The sequence below is a fragment of the Brachyistius frenatus genome, unplaced genomic scaffold (genome assembly GCF_029030835.1).
Source record: "Brachyistius frenatus isolate BFR_SWC_R1_liver_20210118 unplaced genomic scaffold, ASM2903083v1 Contig_12, whole genome shotgun sequence".
Classification (NCBI taxonomy): domain Eukaryota; kingdom Metazoa; phylum Chordata; class Actinopteri; family Embiotocidae; genus Brachyistius; species Brachyistius frenatus.
In genome coordinates this window covers 3,903,768-3,925,802 of record NW_027210611.1, presented here as the reverse complement: position 1 = coordinate 3,925,802, position 22,035 = coordinate 3,903,768, and the positions used below count along the sequence as shown (strand labels likewise).

At 40.9% G+C, this 22,035-nt stretch overlaps 1 protein-coding gene across 2 annotated transcripts; it reads left to right on the top strand.

Annotated features, from left to right (window-relative positions):
• Positions 1–1,421: 1,421 nt before the first annotated feature.
• On the top strand, positions 1,422–21,696 carry fyco1b (FYVE and coiled-coil domain autophagy adaptor 1b). 2 transcript variants are annotated; one of them, XM_069692328.1, is made up of 18 exons: positions 1,422–1,631; positions 2,369–2,489; positions 3,059–3,165; positions 4,242–4,367; positions 6,711–6,817; positions 7,905–8,048; positions 10,124–10,220; positions 10,323–12,761; positions 13,035–13,127; positions 14,379–14,497; positions 14,748–14,915; positions 15,146–15,286; positions 16,403–16,611; positions 16,771–16,912; positions 17,411–17,515; positions 18,821–19,031; positions 20,540–20,649; positions 20,766–21,696. In XM_069692328.1, the coding sequence occupies exons 2-18, from the start codon at positions 2,423–2,425 to the stop codon at positions 20,839–20,841; spliced, it is 4,461 nt and encodes a 1,486-aa protein (XP_069548429.1). In that variant the 5' UTR covers positions 1,422–1,631; positions 2,369–2,422; the 3' UTR covers positions 20,842–21,696. The 2 variants fall into 2 exon arrangements, with proteins under 2 accessions (XP_069548429.1, XP_069548430.1); XM_069692329.1 differs by lacking the exon at positions 1,422–1,631 and adding an exon at positions 1,758–1,776.
• Positions 21,697–22,035: the final 339 nt, after the last annotated feature.

Below are 22,035 nucleotides of genomic sequence, written 5' to 3'. Positions count from 1 at the left end.
CCTTCACACAAATAACAGTAAAAACTTGGCGAACTGAGATTTCATCTTAAGTATCAACCATAAAGGTGAACAGAAACCCACCATCATTTTCAGTTCATTACAACAGTTGTAGGACAGGGTTTCAGTTAGGATCTGACATGTTCCCTTCAACTTTTGTTTCATACACTAAGAAATCCATTTTAGAATAAACCATTTTGTGAGACTGTCAGCTGAATATCTATAACTAACTATAAACTATTTTAATTTCTCAGATGTTGTCCTGCAGCATACCTGCAATATGACTTTAGGTTCCAATAAAGATTGGACTATACAATTGGGTTAAGGGCCTTTTGTTAATGATGAAAATGTAGACTATTTGTTTGAATAATTGATTAATCTTTTGGTCAATAAATTATTATAAAAAGGTGAAAAGCGCCCAGAATTGAACGTGATGTCTTCTCTGCAATACAAATTTTGTAAACTGGAACGAATGAATATTTGTCACATTTTTTTTTCTAAGATATATTCTTATTAATCAACAGCTAGTGAATACATATTACCTAAACATTTCATAAACGTTTCATGTCATGGCAAAAAAAGAGAAACATTATTAAAAAAAAAAAAAAAACAATTTAAAAAAAAGCATTGGAGGAAAGGATGTAAACACACAAACAACAAATTAAAAAAAAAAAATTCACATTAATAATGTGAACAAACAATGTGTGTACAAAAATCTGTAATCCCTCTTGAACATAAACTGTTCACAATATCATTTCATTTATTTAACCCACATTTAAACAGGGTTTAAAGGCGGAGAATTCCTGCTCTTTCACCAAAATGTCCTGTTTATGAATAAGTAGGAAACAAATAACATGAACAGAGTCAATAATGCAAATTCCTGTGGGCCTATATATATTTTTTATAATTAAGGTATTTTTGCATTCATTTTCATTTTGATATTTCTAGCCCCATGACAGTGATGATAAAATCACAAACACCAAAAGCAGCTTTTCCATATCAGTTGCGATTCAGATGTCATGAATAATCTTAAATAGGTTATCTGAGAACTTTTTTTGAAATTGACTATATCTTGATGTTTTAATTTTTTTTATTGTCTTTTTGTTTTATTTAAATATTCAGCTATTCCCAGTTTTAATTATTTAATGCAACTTAATAAGAAAAAAAAATACTATTCACAAATGATATTAAAACAAAAAACATATAGCCTGCATGGAATAAAAAAAGATAACATAAAAAATAGTTTTATTAAGGCTGTGAAAAGCTACTGTCAAAACCCATCTGGGAACCAATTGTGGCTTTGACTGAATACAATAAAATAAAGTAATATATTCTAAAACCGTAGTTTAGCTATATAACTACTTGTATTATTTTGTATAAAAGTATAATTATTTTATTTATTCTCTCTCTCTTTTTATTTATTTATTTATTCATAGGTTTACAAAGCAAGACACGTCTCAGCTTTCTGTTTGTTTACCATTTGTCTCTCAGCCAAACTTGGATTGACTTCAGTTTTTGGAAGTGCTCAAGTAGCGGATTGGCTTGTCAATCATCCACAGAGCCCGCCTCCCAAGACAGCAAGTTTCTGCTGCATCACCCACAAACAGGACACTCCGGCTAATTTTACACATCAAGTACGTAGATTATGTTGTTATTTATCTAACGTTAAGGTGTTTATCTTCATTTACAACCAACTTGCGATGATTTTTTTTGTTGTTGTTTTTTTTTTAAACAGAAATGGAGATGAAACAAGCCCAGAAAGCGAAGAGCTAAGAGCAGGTGCAAGTCCTCCAGCGCTCGCAAGCTTTTGACAAATCGGATGTTTACGTCGCGGTTTATTGCCTTTAAAAAAAAAAAAAAAAAAAAACATTTAAAAGTGATATGACCGAAGTTCTCTGGTCTGTTATGGAGACGGTAGATAAATATAGATAAACCTCGTGTCTGACAAGGACGCTGTCGCTGCTACAAACGGCGATAAGGATTTCAGCTGTCGTGATGCTGGACCTTCTGTAACTGCACCAGATTTGTCTGCTTTTAATTAGCCTGTCCGCTTTCATCAGTGTGTCATCTTAACTAATTCATAAACTAGTTTGTGTAATATTTAGGTTCATGTGAAAGGATAATGTAAAAGTCTTCTTGGGTTGTGCTGAATGTCACACTGCATTTGTAAGGGACGCTTTTTACATCAGGGTGAAACTATTTTAGGGCAGTGCTTGTTTTCACGTTTACCTCGGTTTTGACAGTCACATGCTGAAATTCATTATTTTTGGAGGGTATAGTCTTCACACCTCGCTGTTTAAATTACGAGGACATGACCGAAGCATGAAAAATAACCTTCTTGTCTCCTATTTTCTTTTTATCCTACATGAAGAATATCCTGATTACATCGCCCCTCCCCCCCCCACCCCCACCCCCGTTCTCCACCATGGCCTCCTCCTCTTGCTCCTCAGTTGGAGAAAAACAACTGCAGAGGATAATCAGAGACCTGCACGGTAATTAAGCTGTCCACACAGTCACTACAAGAAATCTCAGAGTGCCCCTAAAAGCTGTGATTAAGGGGCCAAAATTGACAACATTGTGAACATGTATTTACGTTTACAAACTTAGGCCAGTATTCTAATCCTACATTAAGCCATCATTTTATTTTCATTTATTTAATTTAATTTGATTTTCCCTTTCTAACACGCACACAAACAGCATTACTGTTCACACTACGCACGCACGTAGCTCTGTTACGAAATCGGGCACAGACCAGGCAATCCTGCACCTGCAGTGATTATGTTTTTCATTTATCTATTGATTTATGCAATATACATATAAGGCTATTAAGAGCTAAATAAAAAGCGTAAATAATTAGAATGGTCTCTTACTTTTTCTCACACATACATGTTTTTTTTTTTTTTTTAGCCGGTGGGGGCAAAAGTTGCTCCCCAGATACTTTTTATTTTATTTCCTGCAGCGTGTGCAAATTTTTGGTTTGCTCCTTGTGTTTATGCAATAATATGATATTTGTGTGTGTATATTAATACTGCTCTTGCTTTGTTCTTGTTCTTTGCTTTAGATGCTGTGCTAGAGTTGAGTAAAGAACACACAGACTGTGCTGAACCCATAACTGACGACAGCGCCAACCTGCACAAGTTCTTCTATAAGCTTGAATACCTGCTGCAGGTATGTTTTCATATCGAAACGAGTAACATTGACTACAACAAAGCTCTATTATGACTATTATTTATAGTTTTATCAGGGTGGTTCAGTTTGAATTTGATGTTTTCTTTTATCCATTAAACTGGGGATTGTTTTCTGCACTAATTGATAAACAGTTGGGTCTATAAAACATCTGAAAACAATGAAAAATGCCTGTGAATGTCCGTGAATTTTTTTTCTCGGGATCGATGTGAAATCGCAAAATGTTTTGTTTCGTGCAAAACCAAAACATATTTAGTTGTGGCACAAGACAAGGAAAGCTGGAACTGTAAAATGTTTTTGGTTGATTATCAAAATAAGAATTCTTTGTTGATTGTGAATGGCACCAGCCAGGTCATCTTCTTGTCCACCTCCGCCCCATTTCCAGCCTGACACTTCTTGTCCGGGTGGTGACCCAGGTGCTCTGTGGATTGTCTGATCACAGATTAACCCATGTTGACTGGCTTGGATAGGGTTGAACATTAATCAAATAACCATGCTCACTGGTTTGAAAGAGGTATAATTGCTGCATTTCTTTTTAGTGATCGAATATATGACATGACCAGGGGTTTTGAGTAAGCATTGTTTTGCTGCGCAGGGTGACATGCTAAAAGAATCAGGAGTGCTGTAGACCAATCTTTTTGGGTTGTGAACCCTTAAAATGCAAACCCTTGTCACAGGCTAAGTGTATTCATGAGTTATGAGTTGTTCCTTCAAGTAGATTTTCCTCTACTTGGATTGTTCCATTTTTTTTGTGACTTACAAGGTAAAACTTTAAGTGGGAAAAAAAGCAAAGATTTGAAAAAGTAAATATAAATTTGCAGAGCAGAATTGTTTTGTTTTTTCCTCTGCTATTAATCTTGAGATTTATCCCGAGGGTCCTGAGATAAACGACAGCTTTAGCCAGACATAAGTGGCACAAGGATGACATCATAGGAATTATGTTAATTACAAACTGAACCAAAGTCCCAACTATAATAGTTGTAAAGCGGTGTTGTGCAATCCCTGCTACAAAGGACATTGTTTGGTAATACAATGATAAGGTGGTTTGTGTTTCTTAGTTTGACCAGAAAGAGAAGACAACATTTCTTGGCCAGAGGAAAGACTACTGGGATTACTTCTGCGACTGCCTGATTAAGATCAAGGGAGCTAACGATGGCATCCGTTTTGTTAAATCCATCCCTGAGGTAATCCTCCTCTGCATCACACACATGTAGCCCAGCCTCAGTGCCTCGGCCTCGGCCGCCATGGCGTGCCACACACACAAATACACAATGACTGGATAACCATGTAACTAATCTCCTGGTGAGTCCGGTACAGTTAGACACAGTGCTGCTAATTCACTTGCTGTCTTACACCTGCACTGACTCGTCCTCACTTTCTATCCTGGGAATTCACAGCGGTGAGCTTCACACCAGAATAACTGTCTTTGATTTAGGCCTACTTTGTACTATATTCCATGTGTTGCTTGTTTAACCTTCAGAGTGCCTGATATTTGGATTTGTTGTGTTTAAAAACATTCAAAGAGTACTCTAGAGGGAGATTTACAAATTAAACATTTTCTGTAGTTTTTGCCTTGTGGGATATTGTCACACACAAAACATGTTGTTCTTTCAAACGTGGCTGCAGCTAAAAAAAAATTTAATTGCCAATGTATCTCCTAATTATTTACTTGATTACATGTTTGGCCTATAAAATCTAAGATAATGTTCAAGAAATGTCTTTGAGAATTTGGCACAAAACAGGCATCTTCAAATTTATTGTTTTGTCAAAATTTGTCGCCCAATTTTTTTCTTAAATCAGTGATTCATGATGTCTGTTATAATTTTGAAGAAGGGACATTTTCTTATTTTGTCCAACCAGCAGTCCAACAGTTAAATGTATTATCATCTGTGACCCAAAAACTTTAAACATCACGTGAGAAGCTGTAACCAGCAGATCTTCAACATTTGTTATTTTAAAAACTGAATTGTTGATCAAGATATTCAATTCATTTCTTTCATAATTACTTTTGATCTATTTGACCAAGGATCTCAACTGCACTGCCACTGTTCCATTCATTATGGAAAACCTTGCGATAAGTAAGCTGTATTTTAGCATGAGAAATTTAATTAATAAGTAAGCCCTGATTCATAAACATAGGAAGTCCACATGTCTCCTTCTATGCTAATTAAGTCGGATTCTTTAGCCAAACATATCTGTGGCTTAAATTTTCTTCGGGGATTTAAAAGTCGGGTTTTCTTCAGAAGTCACGCAGTTTAGTCAATAACATCTAACTGCTAATTAATTGTTGGAGACCTTCGGTATTCTTACTTAAAATATTACTTTTGCTCCTCTTTCACTCCTTTTTGTATCCCGTCCATGGGTCACAGACATGAAGAAGTCTACAGCTGGTGTCCTTATGGTAGATCTGTGTGTGTGTGTGTGTGTGTGTGTGTGTGTGTGTGTGTGTGTGTGTGTGTGTGTGTGTGTGTGTGTGTGTGTGTGTGTGTGTGTGTGTGTGTGTGTGTGTGTGTGTGTGTGTCTGTTGTCTTACTTAAATCCCTCCATCTGTCAATGTGTTGCGGTGTCTGGGTTTAGACGTAGACATCGTACATTTTGTGCTCTACATGTATGCGACACCAGATGCAAAAGGGTCCGAGCACAAAGCAACTGCCTTTGCTGTTGTCATTTTCCTGTCCGTCGCCTATTTGTTTAAAAAGCAAATGTACATGCACTCATCTGAGCACCCAGAGGCTTGTTGGTCTGAAAATGAAGTGTGGTGTTGGTGCGTTGCTGCTATTTTGAGGTAGCGATTGCGCGTTTGAACAACAAGAACTTGGTCTTAAGTTAATGCCGCAGTATTTTACCGTTATTTTAAGGGTGCGTTATTAAAATGGTAACATGCAACTACATTGGTACAACGTGCACACTCTGCTTATTTACACACATTACACATATGCAGCAGCGTATAACCACGCAAAAGATGAAGAATAAATGGATAGAAAGAAGTGTCCTTTCTGACTACAGCAAATCCACCATTATCATAACAATCCACCAAGGTGTTAGCACACCTGCTTCTTAAAGGGAATGGAAGATGACACTGATTGATATTTTTCAACACATCTACGATGAATTACGAGACTCATTACCACCCCTTATAAACCAATCACCTTTCTTTGTGCTCAAATTATCCACCGTTGAACTAGCAGAAGGTGGTTTGGACATGCATTTAGGACATCTAAATGAACTTGAACCATGTTTTTTGGACTGCGCTTAGCTTGTTCAAATATAGCTCTCTAAATGTGGATAATCTAAAATTAGGAATGGGGAACTATAAAACTGTTCAATCATTTAAGTCATATCTAAAATTCTTCTGCTGTTACACTCACAGAATGTATGCAGGAAGGATGAACTATATTATGTTAAACAATCTGACCTGTTTAATACTGTAGACTTGAAAAACATGTCAGCGGTAAGACAACATGGCAGTGATGTGTGTCATATCCATGTTAGCGCACACATGAGTGTGTATTTTTGTGCCTCCTCAGTTGAAGACATCGCTGGGGAAAGGAAGGGCCTTCATCCGCTACTCGCTCGTTCACCAACGTCTTGCCGACACACTGCAGCAGTGTCTTATAAATCAGAAGGTCACAAGGTCAGAGGTCACGTTTATACACCTGATATCTGTTGTTTTGAAGTTGCATAGATGTGTCTTGTGTTTTATGGCAGGGAGGGACTCCACTGTTTACCAGTGTCCTTTCTTTGGAAGTGAGACTCTCTTCCTGATTTATGTTTTATTTCTCTTTTTGTTGAAAACACAACTACTATTTAACTAAACCGTAGACGACTCCCAACACGTCTCACTTCCTGTTTCCCACCAGAGCAAATGCCAGTTTAATTTTGGTTTTATTCTACTTTTATTTAACCAAAGGCGTCTTTTATTGCCATAGTATTTTGAGAAAGTTAACCAACATGGGATAGGAGGTGAAATTACAATACCTTCTGTCCTGTACTGTTGGCTTTTGATATTCCTTAAACGTGTGCATGTTATAGACGCTCTGCTCAGGTAAAGGTAAATGCTGTACATAACCAATCACGCGCAATCTGAGAAACATTAACTACCGGATTTACATGATTTCAATTGAAATATATGTATTTAGAGGTGTCTGTTAACATTTTGATGAATAAGCTTATTTGCTTTCTACCAAACAACCAAAATGAGGCATACATGAAGAGATGTAACCTAACCAGAGTCAAAATCACGACAAAGTGTTGCAAAAATGACCAATATGAGACAATAAATGATCACAGAGAAACACCAAATGACCAGAAAAACACACAAAATAACTACAAAGAAATGCAAAATGAGACCAAATGTCCCAAATATGACACAACAGAGATGCAACACAACCAAAATGTTAAAAAAAAAAAAAATGCCAATAGAGACGGAAAATGATGCAAGATGCACAGTTATAGTCACAAAAAACTAAAAGATTTGTCGACTTGGCTTTAAGTCTATCTCATATTTTATCCAATTTATGTGTGCGGGGAGCCAACAGGAAGTCAGCCAGTTGAGGTCTCGGATGCACATGCTGTGAAATGACTTAACTTGAGAAAGAATCCAATCGTGCTATTATTTGACTTCTAGATTTATATGAGAATTTACAGTGTCTGCCGTGTAGAGTCTACCTCAGGTTTGTATTTGTGTCCTTTACAGTATTGTGTTCCATGTTTGTTTGCAGTGACTGGTATTATGCCCGTAGTCCCTTTGTCAAGTCTCACCTCACTGCTGACATAATCAACCATCTTTATGAGCTCAACCAGATCCAATTTGATGTGGCGGCCCGAGGTTACGACCTTGATGCGGATTGGCCAACATTTGCAAGGTAACCCACAGTCATCTGTTTACACTTTCACAACTTTTGCAGCTTTCTCAAAAACACAAATAAAAAGTATAATTCTTCCCCCCTTTTGGAAATGATTAGTAAATTGATCTTAAGGAGACCTAATGTAATTAGAAGTAACACACCGCTTTAGTGCAGCTAATGTAAAATAATGGTGACGAAGTACTGCGTATTTCACAACTTGAGGTAACACTTAATTATCTTATCATCTTGCACATTCACAGCTCTTTTTTTTTTCTCCTTCTTCTCTTACATGCGTGTGTATAAATTGTGTGTGTGTGTGTGTGTGTGCGTGGTTACGTGAGCATGCGTGTGGGTACTGATGGTGTGTGAGTGTTAATCTCAGTTCCTGACCTTTGTGAATGTATCCCTTCTTTCTAATGAATTCTCAGTCACTCTACAGGATGTAGACCATTATTTCAAAGCACACTGCGTGTTGTATTGTGTTGTGTTGTATTGCATCACATTATTTTGACTGTTATGTGAATATATGTAAACAATATAATGCAGTGCAGCAACACATGCGACACCATTAACTATGGCCTGACAAAAGTTGAATGAATTTGTCCAAAGAGGATTTAAGTTTTAAAAGCAGTTTTTCTTTTAGATATCATTGAACAGGATCATATCAGACAGTAAACCTCTGTACATTTTGCAGTTTCTTTTTAGCAAGTGCTTCAAAGGAAATATTTGTTCTGCCTGTCATTTCTCAGAAGTAGCCTGAAATTATGTCCGCGCACACACACACACACACACACACACACACACACACACACACACACACACACACACACACACACACACACACACACACACACACACACACACACACACACACACACACACGCAGCAAATCTTCCAGATATAGGTTTACTGAGAACACAAGTTGCCAACTAATATTTCAGAGAAGTGTGCAGAAGTAGATTGAATCATTGCTGTATATGTCGTTTATTTTTATAATTTAGTCTTAATTTCAACTAATAAAACTCTTTACTCCTTTTAGCTGTTTGAAAAGATAGATTAAAGGTGATTAATCACTTCTTATAAGGTCATTTTGCAATGCTTTCTTTGAGGAAAAACGTTCACATGACTGTATTGATAACATTTTAGTTTTGGTCTCATTAAAAAAAATTCCCCTCGGGGATTAATAAAGTAACTACCGAACCTAACCTAACCTAACCTAACCTAGCTTCCTAATAATCTTTTAAAGAGGCTTTTTTTTTTTTTTTTTTTTTTACATTGTCTTTATAAGTTCTAATGAAAGTTTAAAGTACGTCTATGTAGTTTGGTGCCATAATAAAGGAAAGGCAGTCATTGCACATGCAGAAATGTAAACATGTCTATCTGTGCAGTTGTAAATTACAGGCAAGGATCTGTGTAAATTACATTTTTATTACTGAGGTCATCATGGATTTCATTGAATTGAGAAGTGTTTGTAATTTTCTCTTCCCCTTCTATGTACATGAGGGGGCAGACAATTAGAAACACCATCTAAATATAATGCAGTGCAGAACACCACCGCACTGCTAAAACACAATTAAATTAACTCCTCTGAGAGTGTTAACATCAACATTACTGGCATCATAAACTTGTCCTCTTTGGCCAGACAATTGGATTGGATTGTTTTTGGCTGTACAGTTGTAGCTAATAAGATGGCCACAGAGTGAACGGTAGCTTTCTAACAGATGGATATTTACAGTACTTTTAAAATGAATTGTCAGCAGTGTTTCTAATCAAGGAAGTTATTCTAGAAATCAACCACAATGAAACACCGTTACATTCTGAAATATTGCATCATTTAAAAAAAATCTTTCCTCATAACTGTGAAGCGGTTTGTATTTGTACATTTTGGACATGGTCTTGGTTTCCCTGTAAGTCTTACCAAACTACTGTTTTCTTTAAAATGATGAAGACATTATTGCTTTCAAATAAAGTAGAGACTCTTTCATAGTCTAACCCAGGTTTTATTTTCTGTGTAGATTGGTGGCTGAATGTTGACCTTTATCTTCTTTATCTTGGTTTGTGACCCTGATATTTGGTATTTCTTCATGTCAAAGGCGAACATTAGGAAGTGGCTCACCGGCTTACCTGTGGAAGCCTCCCAGTCGTTGCTCCAGCATCAACAGCCTGGTTAGCAGCTATTCCCACTCTCAGGTACAGAAATACTGCTATACATATTCTGTAAAGATAATCTGAATGTGACTGATACAGTATTTACAGCACCTGACCGGACCTCTCTTTCTACGCATTGACCAGGCACAGGAGTTTCTCCCAATCCCGGACTTGAGTCACAGTCTGCTTGGTGAACTGGGAGAACTGGAGGAACCTTCTCCCTCCAGCATTGCAGAGAATCTGCGCATCGAGCTCGACCAGTCGGAGCTCAGACAGCGGGAGCTTTTGGTACGGGTTCAGGAGTTGGGCAAAGAGGCTGCTGAGCTGAAAGGTGTCGTTAAGGACCTTCAAGGCCAGTTGTTAAGTCAGAAGTCTGGTAGTGCGACATCTACAGCAGCCCAAAGTAACCAAGAAACAGGCAATGAGGAGAAAATAAATCACCATCATACCTGCAGGGAAACAACAAGCAGTGAACTTCAAGACAGACTTGCAGCTGCTGAGAACAAAAATATGGAGCTTCTCTCCAAGTTAGACGAGGCTCTTAAAGAAAAGGGGCAACAAACGGCGAGCTACTGCGACTCAGCCTGGAAAATCCAGGAACTCCTGGATAAACTCAAGACTGCAGAGGAGGAGCGGTTGGAGGCAAAACGAGAGGCTGAGGACAGAGCCAGGCACGTCGAACGTCTGTCACAGGAACTAAAACTCAGGGAAGAAGAGCTGAGGAGCAGCGAGGAGAAGCTGGTGGAAGTAAAAGCCGGAGCCCATGACGAACAGGAGGAGGCGCTCGGGAAGTTGGAGGAGCTCCAAACTGCAGTCGGACGAATTCAGGGAGCGCTGACATTAAAAGAGAAGGAGACGGGGAACTTGAGAGCCCAGCTTCAGGGTCTACAGGCCTCTCTGGAGTGCAGGGAACGGCAGGCAGAGGAACTGAGGAAAAGACTGCAAGAAAAGAGGGAGGAGGTGGAGCAGCGTTGGAGCACGAGTAGTAGCCAGAATGAGGAGCTCGAGAGCCTGATTTTGGATTTAAGAAAAAGTCTGAAAAGCAGCGAGAAAGAGCAAGCGGCGAGTTCAGAAAGAATCAAACATTTAGAAGAGCAGATTGAGAAGCTACATGTTGCGAAAGAAACTCTGAGCTCTCAACTCAATGACGACGTCAATTCCTGCGATGAAACCGAGAACGTCGAGGACTCCAAAACCCAATGCAACAATCTCATGGAAATAAACACAAAACTGCTCCAATCGGTTGAGAAGAGTGAGGCGAGCATTACAGAGCTGACTGAGAGCAGGGCTGTCTTGTTAGAGCAGCTAGCTTCTTTGAGGGCCTCCGAGAAGCACTTGAAAGGGATAGTAGAGGCTGCAAAGATGTCTGTGGAAGACCGGGAGAAGAAGCTTGTGGATGAAAACCTACATTTGGAAGAGATTTACCAGAGGGCGCTTCTTCAGAAGGAAGAATCAGATGCTCGGTTAAAGAAGCTCGAGCATGAAAATGGGAAGCTTCTAGACGTTCAGTCCTCGTTGAAGAAACAGTTGGTCACAACTCGACAAGATTTGGACTCACTCACTACCAAAGCTGAAAAGTTGGACACGAGCCTCACAGCGTCCCAGAGAAGCCAAGCGGAGTTACTTGAAAAGCTGCAGGAAACTGAAGAGAAGCTGAGAGAGCAGACTGTAAAATGTGGTCGGCTTCAGGCTCAAGCAGACGAGCTGGAGAGCAGGACAGGAGAGATGCATGATGAAAAAGGAGCCGCAGAGAGCAACGAAAAGATGCAGAAGCTTCACGATGAACATCAGACTTCCTCAGTGGAGACCAAAGAGGCCCCGATCAGGCTGGTTATTGCCGAGGCTCAGCTGGAGCTCAACCTGAGGGAGGCAACCAGGCTCCGGGAAGAGCTGGTGGAGCTCCGGGCTCAGCTCCTGGCAGGGACTGAGGAGAGGATGAAAGTTCAGGCCCTGCAGGAGGTGACGGAGGCCTCCAGAGAGGACCTGCGCGTTTTAGCAGAGCAACTGAAGGCCCAGGTGGAGGAGCTGAACCGCCGGCACGTGGACGAGATTCTGCGATCCCGGGAGCGCGAGGAGGCTCTTGTCCGCGAGCGTGACGGTGAGGCGCAGGCGCGAGCGGGTCTGGCTGCGGAGGTGACGACCTCCAGAGAGGAACTCGATAAACTTAAGCGTAGATATGAAGCCTTGTGTCTGGAGCAGAGTGATTCGAGGGAGGCGCTTCACAGAGCCCACACGGAGACGGCGGAACTCGGTGTCCACGTGTGCATGCTGAACGCTGAGAACGAGGAGGCTCGCCTGCGCTGGGAGGGCCTGTCAACTAAGCTGCAGGAGCTGGAGGAGGAGGCGGCGCAGGAGGCAGACCGGCTGAATACCTGCATGGAGCAGCTGCGTCAGGAGAACCAGGAACTCCGCTGTCAGCTCCTTGACGACGAGGGTCTGTTGGCATCCAAGAATAAACTGCAGAAAGAGCTGAGCAAAGCCCACCAGGAGGCCGAAGCTGCGCAGGAGACGAGCGAGGAGGAGATTCAGGGACTCGGGTTCCAGCTCAGCAGCCAAGCCCTGAGCCACGGAAACCAACTACAGGTCAGACATTAACAGCTCAGCTAAACAAATGTGGCGTGTTTACATACACTTCAGCATGTTCCCTTTGTCTTCCTGCCCTAACCAGTTTCTTTTACTTCTCCGGTTACTTCAGTGCATATAAACATATACTGCTTAATTGCATCACTTTCCTCTTTTTTTTTTTTTTTAAATACTCGAACTGTTGATTTGTAAATTTGCTACAATGTCTGATTTTTAATCATGTAATCAAAGTCTTCAGTGCGATAAATTTATGATGAATTTTTTTTCAACCAGAGCGTGAATCAGGAGTTGGAGGGAGTGAAGATGCAGCTGGTGAGCGAGCAGGAGAAAGTTGTCGGGCTGGAGAACAAACTCAAACAGCTTGAGGTGAGAATATAAGTCGCTGCGTAAAAAGTTTGGTACACTGACACAGGCGGGTACGTCGACCCCTCTGTCTACATGAATCTGCACAGATTCCTATTACAAGACTTTGAAGTCAGCTATAAGGAGGGTTTGTGGTCCAAAAATTTGCTTAAAAAGAAATGAGACCCTTTTTAACTGTCGGTGTCGTCTCGGCTCGGCTCGACTCGACTCACCTCCTTTGGGTTTCCTTTGGGTAAAAGTACTTGGTAGTCTTTTTGCCATCATCTCTGTGGAAGTTCCAAGCTGAGCTGATATTAAAAAGTGAGATGAAAACACTGCAGACCGCAGATTGACCAGACGTCAGCATGAAGTCACTGCATCGCTACATGCCATTGTAAACTCGCCAAGCTACAGCTGCAATTTTTAAGCGAAGATGTTCCCCTTTCTATGTCTAACGGCTACATACCGAGAATTAAGAACAGTATCCCCTCCATATCCACTATTGCCTCTGCGTGCAGTGTTGAAGATGACATTTGACGGCAGTTTCATGTGACATCAATATAGTAACACGAGGTTACTATCTGCAGTGGAAAACAAAATCTAGAAAAAGTACCTGGGACCAAAAGTGAGTAGAGCTGGTACTGTCAGAGGTGCTAATGAGGCCAAACTGAAATTCAAAGCCAACAGGCATGGTTTAAAATCGACAAGTTACTGTCCCAGAGTGGCCACGTCCACGTCAACAACATCTCAGACCGACTATAAATTTGCGACTCACTGTCTGATCCAGATTGTTCCCTGACAGACTGAGGAGTTTTGCATAAAATAATTTAGTGTCCAAATGCGAAACGCTGATTGACAGACTGAAGATTGTAATTGCTGCTAAAGGTATGTCACTCACTTCAAAGGCCATTTTGTAAAGATCTGTTTTCTAATTATCAGTAAAGGGACTTTCTTTCTGTTGATCAGCATCCCAAAACCAAAGTGTTGAGGCGGTCACTTACTTTACGTCCAACGTGGTTTTGTACGAGGAATGAAACCTGTTAGCTGTTAAACATTGGCGCACTGCAGACAACATTGGAAGGCGATGCCGTGACAAAACGCACGTAGAGTATGTGCAGCTCCAGCCGCATTGTCGTGTCTGGGATTTGATAAACGAAAACACAAATTCCAGTTCCATTGTGTATATTGGCAATTGAAGTAATCATAATGTTATGGTCACAAGCATAATTCACAAAGAACCAGAAATAATGTCCTGATTTGCTGTACTGATTGCAGGCTGAGAATCAGAGATATTGCCAACAGATTGAGGAGAAAAACATCCAGATGGCCGAGTCTGAAAATCTCATTCAGCAGAAAGAAGACGAAATAATCCATCTGATAGGGAATTTATCAAGGTGAGATACTGTATTCATAATCACACATTCTGGACTAAATGAAAGCTCTGTGATGAAACTTTCTTAATCTTGTGTTCTTTAGATAAGAAAAAAAAATACAAATTCTTTTTCTACAATTTTGGCAGTTGTTTTCTTGTTTTTAAATATCTGGCCCAAAAAATATTTGCATGGAAACAATCAAAGCCACCTGAGATTCTCCATGTTTTTTTGGACGTATAATGTATTGGCTGGTGTTTTGTCCGATTTGCAGGACTGAGGAAGGTCTCGCAGTGGCTCAGCGGGCCTGTCATGAGATGGGTGAAAACCTACGGAAAGTCACACAGGACAAACAGAGCTTCGATCTTAAGACAGCTGCTGAACTCGACGATCTTTACCGTACCAAAATCAATTTGGAGGAGAGGCTTGTGGAGCTCATCAGGTACAAACAGCCTTCCTGTTTCCACCGATTTTCCCAGATCTGTTCAAATTCATTTGCGTTGCACCTTTTTTGTCTGTTTTTCTTGGTATTTGTTGCGGTAAATGGTATTTGTACCTCCCGAGCAAGATGGAGACACATTGTTTTTGCCACTGCCTAAAGTCCTCAATTGTTTTCTCTACAGTGTGATTTTGAGGGTTATATACTATTACACTAGTTTGTGCTTTCTGCAGGGAGAAAGATGCACTTTGGCAAAAGTCAGATGCCCTGGAGTTTGAGCAGAAACTGCGGGACGAGGAGACGGAGCGAGACGTCAACTACTGCCTGGGCTGTCACACCGAGTTCAGCTGGTGGTTCCGCAAGAACACCTGCAGGTCAGATTATCTTCTGTTTAATGAGCAAAAATACATATCAACCAATAAAACTGCTCTTAATGCTTCTACTCGCCACTTTTTCAGATTGCTAGAGCTCATTCTTTGAACTTCTGTTGTTGTTTGTTAGAGTCTGAGAGCAGCCGGTTTACACTCTGCAACACAACACTTACTTACTTTATTCTGTAAATTGTTGCCACATATGCAAAACACGTTACGAGAAATGAAGTCAAGACTGTTGTCAAAACAAAAACCAACTTGACATGAAGACAGATAAATGTCTAAGGAACTGTGACACTGATGTTTTTAATCCTTAATTTCACTTCTCATTTACACTTCACGTGATAAGGCAGCCTGCCCTCTGTTTTTATATTTATATTTGGAGGGGTTCAACAGTTAGTTTAAATATTTTGTTTGTTTACCCTGTAAGTTTGCTGTTGTACACGTCTGCAGTTTTAATAATAAACGTTGCAATTAATTTGAACTTGGTGCTTCACTGCATCATTTATGTGTTTACATTGAGTGTGAAAGCAAGAAAATCTGCTGAGGATATGAGAATTTTACAACATTTTGAGAACGGTTATTGACAAAAGCTGCTAGACAAAGGAAAAGAAACAGCAAAAACAACAGAATATTAAGTCTGTTCACAAAAACAAGACATTGATGCATCATTACAGTAATTTACTCCTGTCAAATTTATTTGTGATTTTACTTTCGCTTCTCTACTTTTACATACTTACTTTTACATTTGCTTCTCTACTTACAGCCTGAGACACGGTACCCCGTAACACTGTTTAAAGACTCTTAGAGCAGAGATGTCGAGATATACCTCAAGGTCAAAGCTGGAAACTAAAGTACTTTTGCTGTTTAGGTCTTTTTTGCTTTGGTGCCAATTTCAAAATGTACCACCAATGGAAAAAACTTCCTAAATGGACTTTTTTTTACACGGGCCATTTAACATAAAATGCCACTTTTTTTTATTTTGTGCATGTGTTCATGGTTTACCTAAACATGAACAGCTACTATTCGTACTAAGTCATCTTCTCTACACTCCACTGCGATATATTAAGTCATTTTTACCCACACTGTCAATCTCAATCATGTTTTGTCTTCTCCCAGACTGTGTGGGCGTCCCTTCTGCTACTACTGCTGCAGCAACACAGTGAGCACCCTGCAGGGCGGCAACAGGGAGCGCTGCTGCAAGGACTGCTACAACCAGCACAGTGCAGTCATTGAGCGCCACCCGCAGGAGGAAGTGACTAACAGCACACCGGGGACTCCGTTCAGCCGCTTGCTGCAGGCTGGCAGAGCTGTGACGGGTGTTTCAGGTTGATGCACAATGTTACACGCACACACACACTCCCTGACACTAATGTGTCAAAGGTTTAGGTATTTGCTGTAAATTGGGGATGTGTTGGCACACGCAGTCCTGTAGGAGTGGAATATAAGGTCCAGTCATGAACATGTGGCTGATGTTTATTTTCCAGGAGCAGATGAAGGCGAGAAGCAGGACGATGGTGTTTTTGACATCATCACAGAGGAGGAAGTGAGCGGCGTCTATGACAGCGACTCCCTTTCTTTTGCCACCGCCAGCTCTCCCGGCCTCGGACAGCAGGGGGCAGCACAACTGTACGTATCTCCTGCCGTCACTGATGGGAAAATTGAAACTGACACAGACACAGCAAGGAGCAGAGATTATAAACCACAACACGGCAGATTAATTGCAGCCACCAAAACAGATTTGTTGTTAACACGTTTCCTTTACAACGTGCTACATCTGAAACTGTTTAGTCTGTTCCAGTTGAACTCTGGCGAACTTAAGCTGTCACAAATCTGGCAATCTGTGCAACAGAGGGAAGAAATTCAGGAGCATGATCATTAGAAACATCAAGGAAAATTACATTTTTAAATTCAAATGAAAACAAATTTACATTTTTTTTTATCTTCAAACGGCGTCTTGCATACATTGGCTTTTACAAAATGGAGAAGTAAGTACTCTTAACACATGCTGATATTTGCAGTTTTGCAGTACATATGTTTTCATTGGATGTGTATTGTTTTTTTAAATCAGATATCTATAGATTAGTAAATGATCCATAAATGTAAAACATCTGTCATTGTGGTCAGAACCAGCAGTGCCAGTGCAGGTGACATCACAGCGGAGGACGCCGAGGACCTCGGTGCTGCGGTGCAGGATGCAGAGATCTGCCTGCTGAAGTCCGGAGAACTCACGTGAGTTTCACATCCAGCAAAAGTCACACTGGAAGAAAAAAAAACCCACACACAAGTGTTTCAGAGGTTTTGTTGACAAGGTCACGAGATTCAGCTTTAAGGTTTCCTGTAGTCTTGTGGTGAAAGCCTTGAAATCTCAGTGGGAAGTGAAAATTGACACTAGTAGGTGTGTTAACAGCTCCTCTAAATGTTATGTGGTAAGTGTTGCAGAAGCTCTTGTTTCGCTTCTCTTGTAACGTGGAGGAGGTTTGTTTAGTAAGTGTGGAAAAAGCTTTAAGGCCTAATGTCAGCAGCCATCTGCCTCAAATGAAGAGCTGCTGAGCAACGAGCTAAATCCTTTCACCAAAAATAAAATATACAGCGTTGACCCCGGACTGTAGTTTTTAACTGGTGGTGCCGTGTTGTTAAGTCGTGATCTTTTGAAGACAATCATGTCAACTATAATTTTCATCAAACGGTTGCAGTATGGAGCCCTGGATTTTGGATTGTCAAAAAGAAACGCCATTGACTTTCAAAAATGTCGTCTATTTATAGGCTTCAGGCACTGTGACTTTATATGTGAAAAAAATAACACATTCAATATTCGTCTCCGTGGCTCCAGAGGAAGCAGCATGAAATTAGTTTGAGTCAGTTGAGCCTGAAGTTTCAAAATAAAAGAAATGTGAAGTTGGAAAGAAGTAAACTTCAGACCTCTGAAGTCCACTCATCTGTGCTTGAGGCCTGCAGGTCAAGGCTACTTATTAGCTGCAAAGTAAGGTGTAATTACTGTCATTATAAATGAATCTGACGGTTAGATCGTTTGGTCTGGTCAGAATATACTGAAATATTCTAATCACAGTTTTCCTGCTCATCAGAGCAATAAGCAGCAAATAAGATATGAAATAGAAATGTCGCTACTTGATTCCATCCGCTTACTTTAAAACAGCAGCATGTTTTGGAGAAACGTCTGGTTTCCTGCCCTTTGCTTTCTGTAAAATCAGTCACTAAACAGAAAAATAATTCACAACTATATGTACAACTACATTTTTCATTTAATCCACTTTTAAAAGAATTATTCCCCAAAATGTTCCTGTTTCAGCTTCTCAGATATGAGTTTAATGTTTTTCTCAGGCTCACATGATAGTTAACTCAATACTTTGTGATTTTGGACTTTTGGTTGGATAAAACAAGCAAATATGAAAATATCAACTTGATTTAATTGTGATTTTCTATCCAAAAAGTATCCCATTATTCTATGATAAAATGAATTGTAATCTGGAGGGCTTCGGTAGTGTGAACTGTCTTGGCTTATTTCCCGTGCTGCAGGCTCTCTATCCACTTCACGGTGGACGACATCTCCGAGTTTGGCGACAGCTCTCGAGAGCTCTTCATCAAGTCGAGCTGCTACAGCATCATCCCCATTACCATGAGCAGTCCTGGTCCCACTGTCTGCTGGACCTTCACCTCTGAGCCAAAGAGCATCTCCTTCAGCGTGGTGTACAGGGAGAGCGGCGACACTCCGCTGGAGCAGGCCAAGGTGAGTCGCCAGCATGCGTGGGAAGGGAACATGGATATAGAACACACACATTTTTACAGACAAACATAAGCTGACAAAAGGGCTGCGCAAAATTCAATAGAATCCAAAACAAATTAGATTTGAAACAATCAAACCATTAGATTCAAATAAAGCAAAATTGAGTATGCAGACATCTGCAAAGAAGAACACACACTAACGGCTGATTGCGGCTGTAAATCAGCTGCGGTTTAAGACTGACTGACACAATGATGGATAAGATCACATGATTGATTTCATGATCAGTAATAATAAACAATGTGAAAGGTGTCGCAGAGGAACGATCACCCCAATCTGCAGCTGCCTTCACCGCGCAGCTTCACGGCTCATTGTTTAGCCGCCCGGGGTAAAGTTTACACATCTGGTTTCCTCTCACTGCTCTGCTGTCGTTGAGGAGCCGGTGGACACGGTGGAGTGTGTAGCACATATGGACAAAATCAGATATCGCCATACTTTGGACCAAATACATCAATGTATTAATATCGCAACGATCCTGTAGGGATGGCTGTTGGTGCTTTCCCCAAAATATTTAACCAGATGTTTGATTATCCGTAATGCGGGTATAATGACTCAATGGGTATAATAAAACAGCTAGAACAGACAAAATGACATCATTTTTACTGTAATGTAGCCTTTAAAATCTGAAAAACACAACACTTATGCCGTATCGCTGTATTACAATATCCAAAATGTAAGACTAAATGTAATAGTGGCTAAAGAGCCAGACGTTTCCCTGAGGAGTTGATGGAACACCAAAAACGGCGTGCACGCGAACATCTCTCCAATTGGATGATTATTTGGCTCCAGGGCTGCTGGGGTTAATGTTGTTAACAGATAATAATAGTGTGAACTGCCACTGCCACCTGGTGGTAAAAACAATCGGTGATCGCAGAGTGTCAATACACATACATGACAAGGATTCAAGGATGTAAGTCACGTGCTTACATATGCATCTTTTCCTCCTCCGTCATGTCATGAGAAGGACGAGTGCTCGGTCTCAGCCTGCCGCCGGTGGCACTCTGAATTCTGTGACTTACTAATGTAAAATGCAGTATGCATACACAAAAAGCTGAATTATTCAGCTGATATTTCCTGAATGATAAAGTAGGCATAATATATAAATAATAATGTTGCTTTCACTCATGCAGCCGTAGCGCAGCCCTCCAGTGAGGAGCGAACACCGTTTTCCCCATCAGGACGATGACTCAGGACGGGGTTAATGAACGTCACACAGCGGGGGTGGGGGGTGGGGGGGGTGAGAGTCCTTCGGGCGAAGGACTCTCTCAGCGCAGCAGGATCTCCAACGTTCATCAGGATTTAGATTCCATGAGCCGATTCAGATTTGTTCAAACGTTATGTAATCCGTTCCCTGCCTTCTGGTCCCGTCACTCGTTCAAATCTGCACCTGAAGCGTACAGAAATACTTCTCTGCCGTTACAACAAATGTCAGCCAGGATTTCTTTCCTGTGCAGGTTTTGATCCCGCTGACCCGCTGTAATTCCCACAAGGAGACGATGCAGGGGGAGCTGAAAGTCAGAAACCCCGGAGAATACACACTCATCTTTGACAACTCCTTCTCCAGGTCAGCCGTCCGACGCGCCGACTGTTTATCTCGTGTCCACTGTTCAGAATAACCACCGTTTCTGCTTTGAGATCAAACCTGGAGTGAAATGCTTCTCTGTCTTTGCCGTTGATCAGGTTCATCTCGAAGAAAGTGCTGTATCATCTGAGTCTAGACAAGCCTGTGGTCTACGATGGAACTGACCTCCTCTGAACGGGGCCGCGCGAGCGGGTGTAAATCTGACTTCTGGGTGGAAAATGTTCAGGGTGTTTGAGCCCTGACGGAGAAGCGAGCTCAGTGGAAAGCTGCGGCGTTATTAAAAATGTCTCTCGGCTTTCGGCTCGCTCACGAGGTTATTAAACTAAACGTCGGGTGAATTGTAGGTGCTGAACGAAGGCTGAAAAGGATGAAGGAAAGCAAAGTTAATCTATTGAATGTGAGCATGCGCTACCTTTTTTTTTTAAATAATAAAAGCTGGTTTAAATGTAGCGTTGAGGGTATCCAACGTCACTCCGAGCTGATGGGCGCACTGTTGCATTTCTGAATGTGATAAGCTTGTGTGTGCAGGTACGGATGTGTCGGCACCTACAGACGGTTCTTCTGTAGGCGTCTTTGCAGGAGGAAAACTTGTGTTTCTGCTTTCTCCTGGGGCGGAATTGTTTGTCGTCCTGATTTCATTCGTCTCCTAAAAGAAGAGGGCGTCAAACGGGCAACCTGCCCAGTGATAAAAGTCTACGTCGCACCATTAAGGTTCGATACGGTTCAAATCTCTTGTTGCGGTGTGGGAAATTTCTGTTGTAATATCCGTATTTCTTGTGATTTAATCATTATCCTTTAAAAAAAATAAAAAAAACTTATTAGAATTGGATAAGAGAAGCAGACAGGAATGTCTTATTTCCAGTAAGCAAGTGGATTAAATCCTCATCAAATCAAGATCTGCTATTGCAAAAATATACATATTCAACTCTGTTCCCAGTGACCTGATAGGTCCAGAGATGTTAAAGGAAGCGCTACTGTTGTTTTAGAAGGTTTAACAACCGTCTGACTGCTGACAAACAAATGTGGAAAAAAAAAAAACGTGACCACAAAAAGGGAGTCGCTTGACGCGAGAGCGACGTGGAAACTCATGTTTGTTAACAACTTCAGATTAAATTCAGTCGAACGCTTTCAGTTTGTTGCCTGAACTGGTGTAAGATGAAGAATTTCACAAATTTAACTTTGTTACTTGCTTAAACCTTCCGTTAACCAACCGTTACCGGGGTAAGCGACTCTTTTAAGCGGGCATTTGTTGTGAATGCCGTGGTAGAACGAGCCTTCACCTTATATCCGTAACATGAACACATGCATGTTGTCACCTATATAACCGTTGCCTTTTCTGCCTGTCAGAAATGAGAGGAAACAGATTCG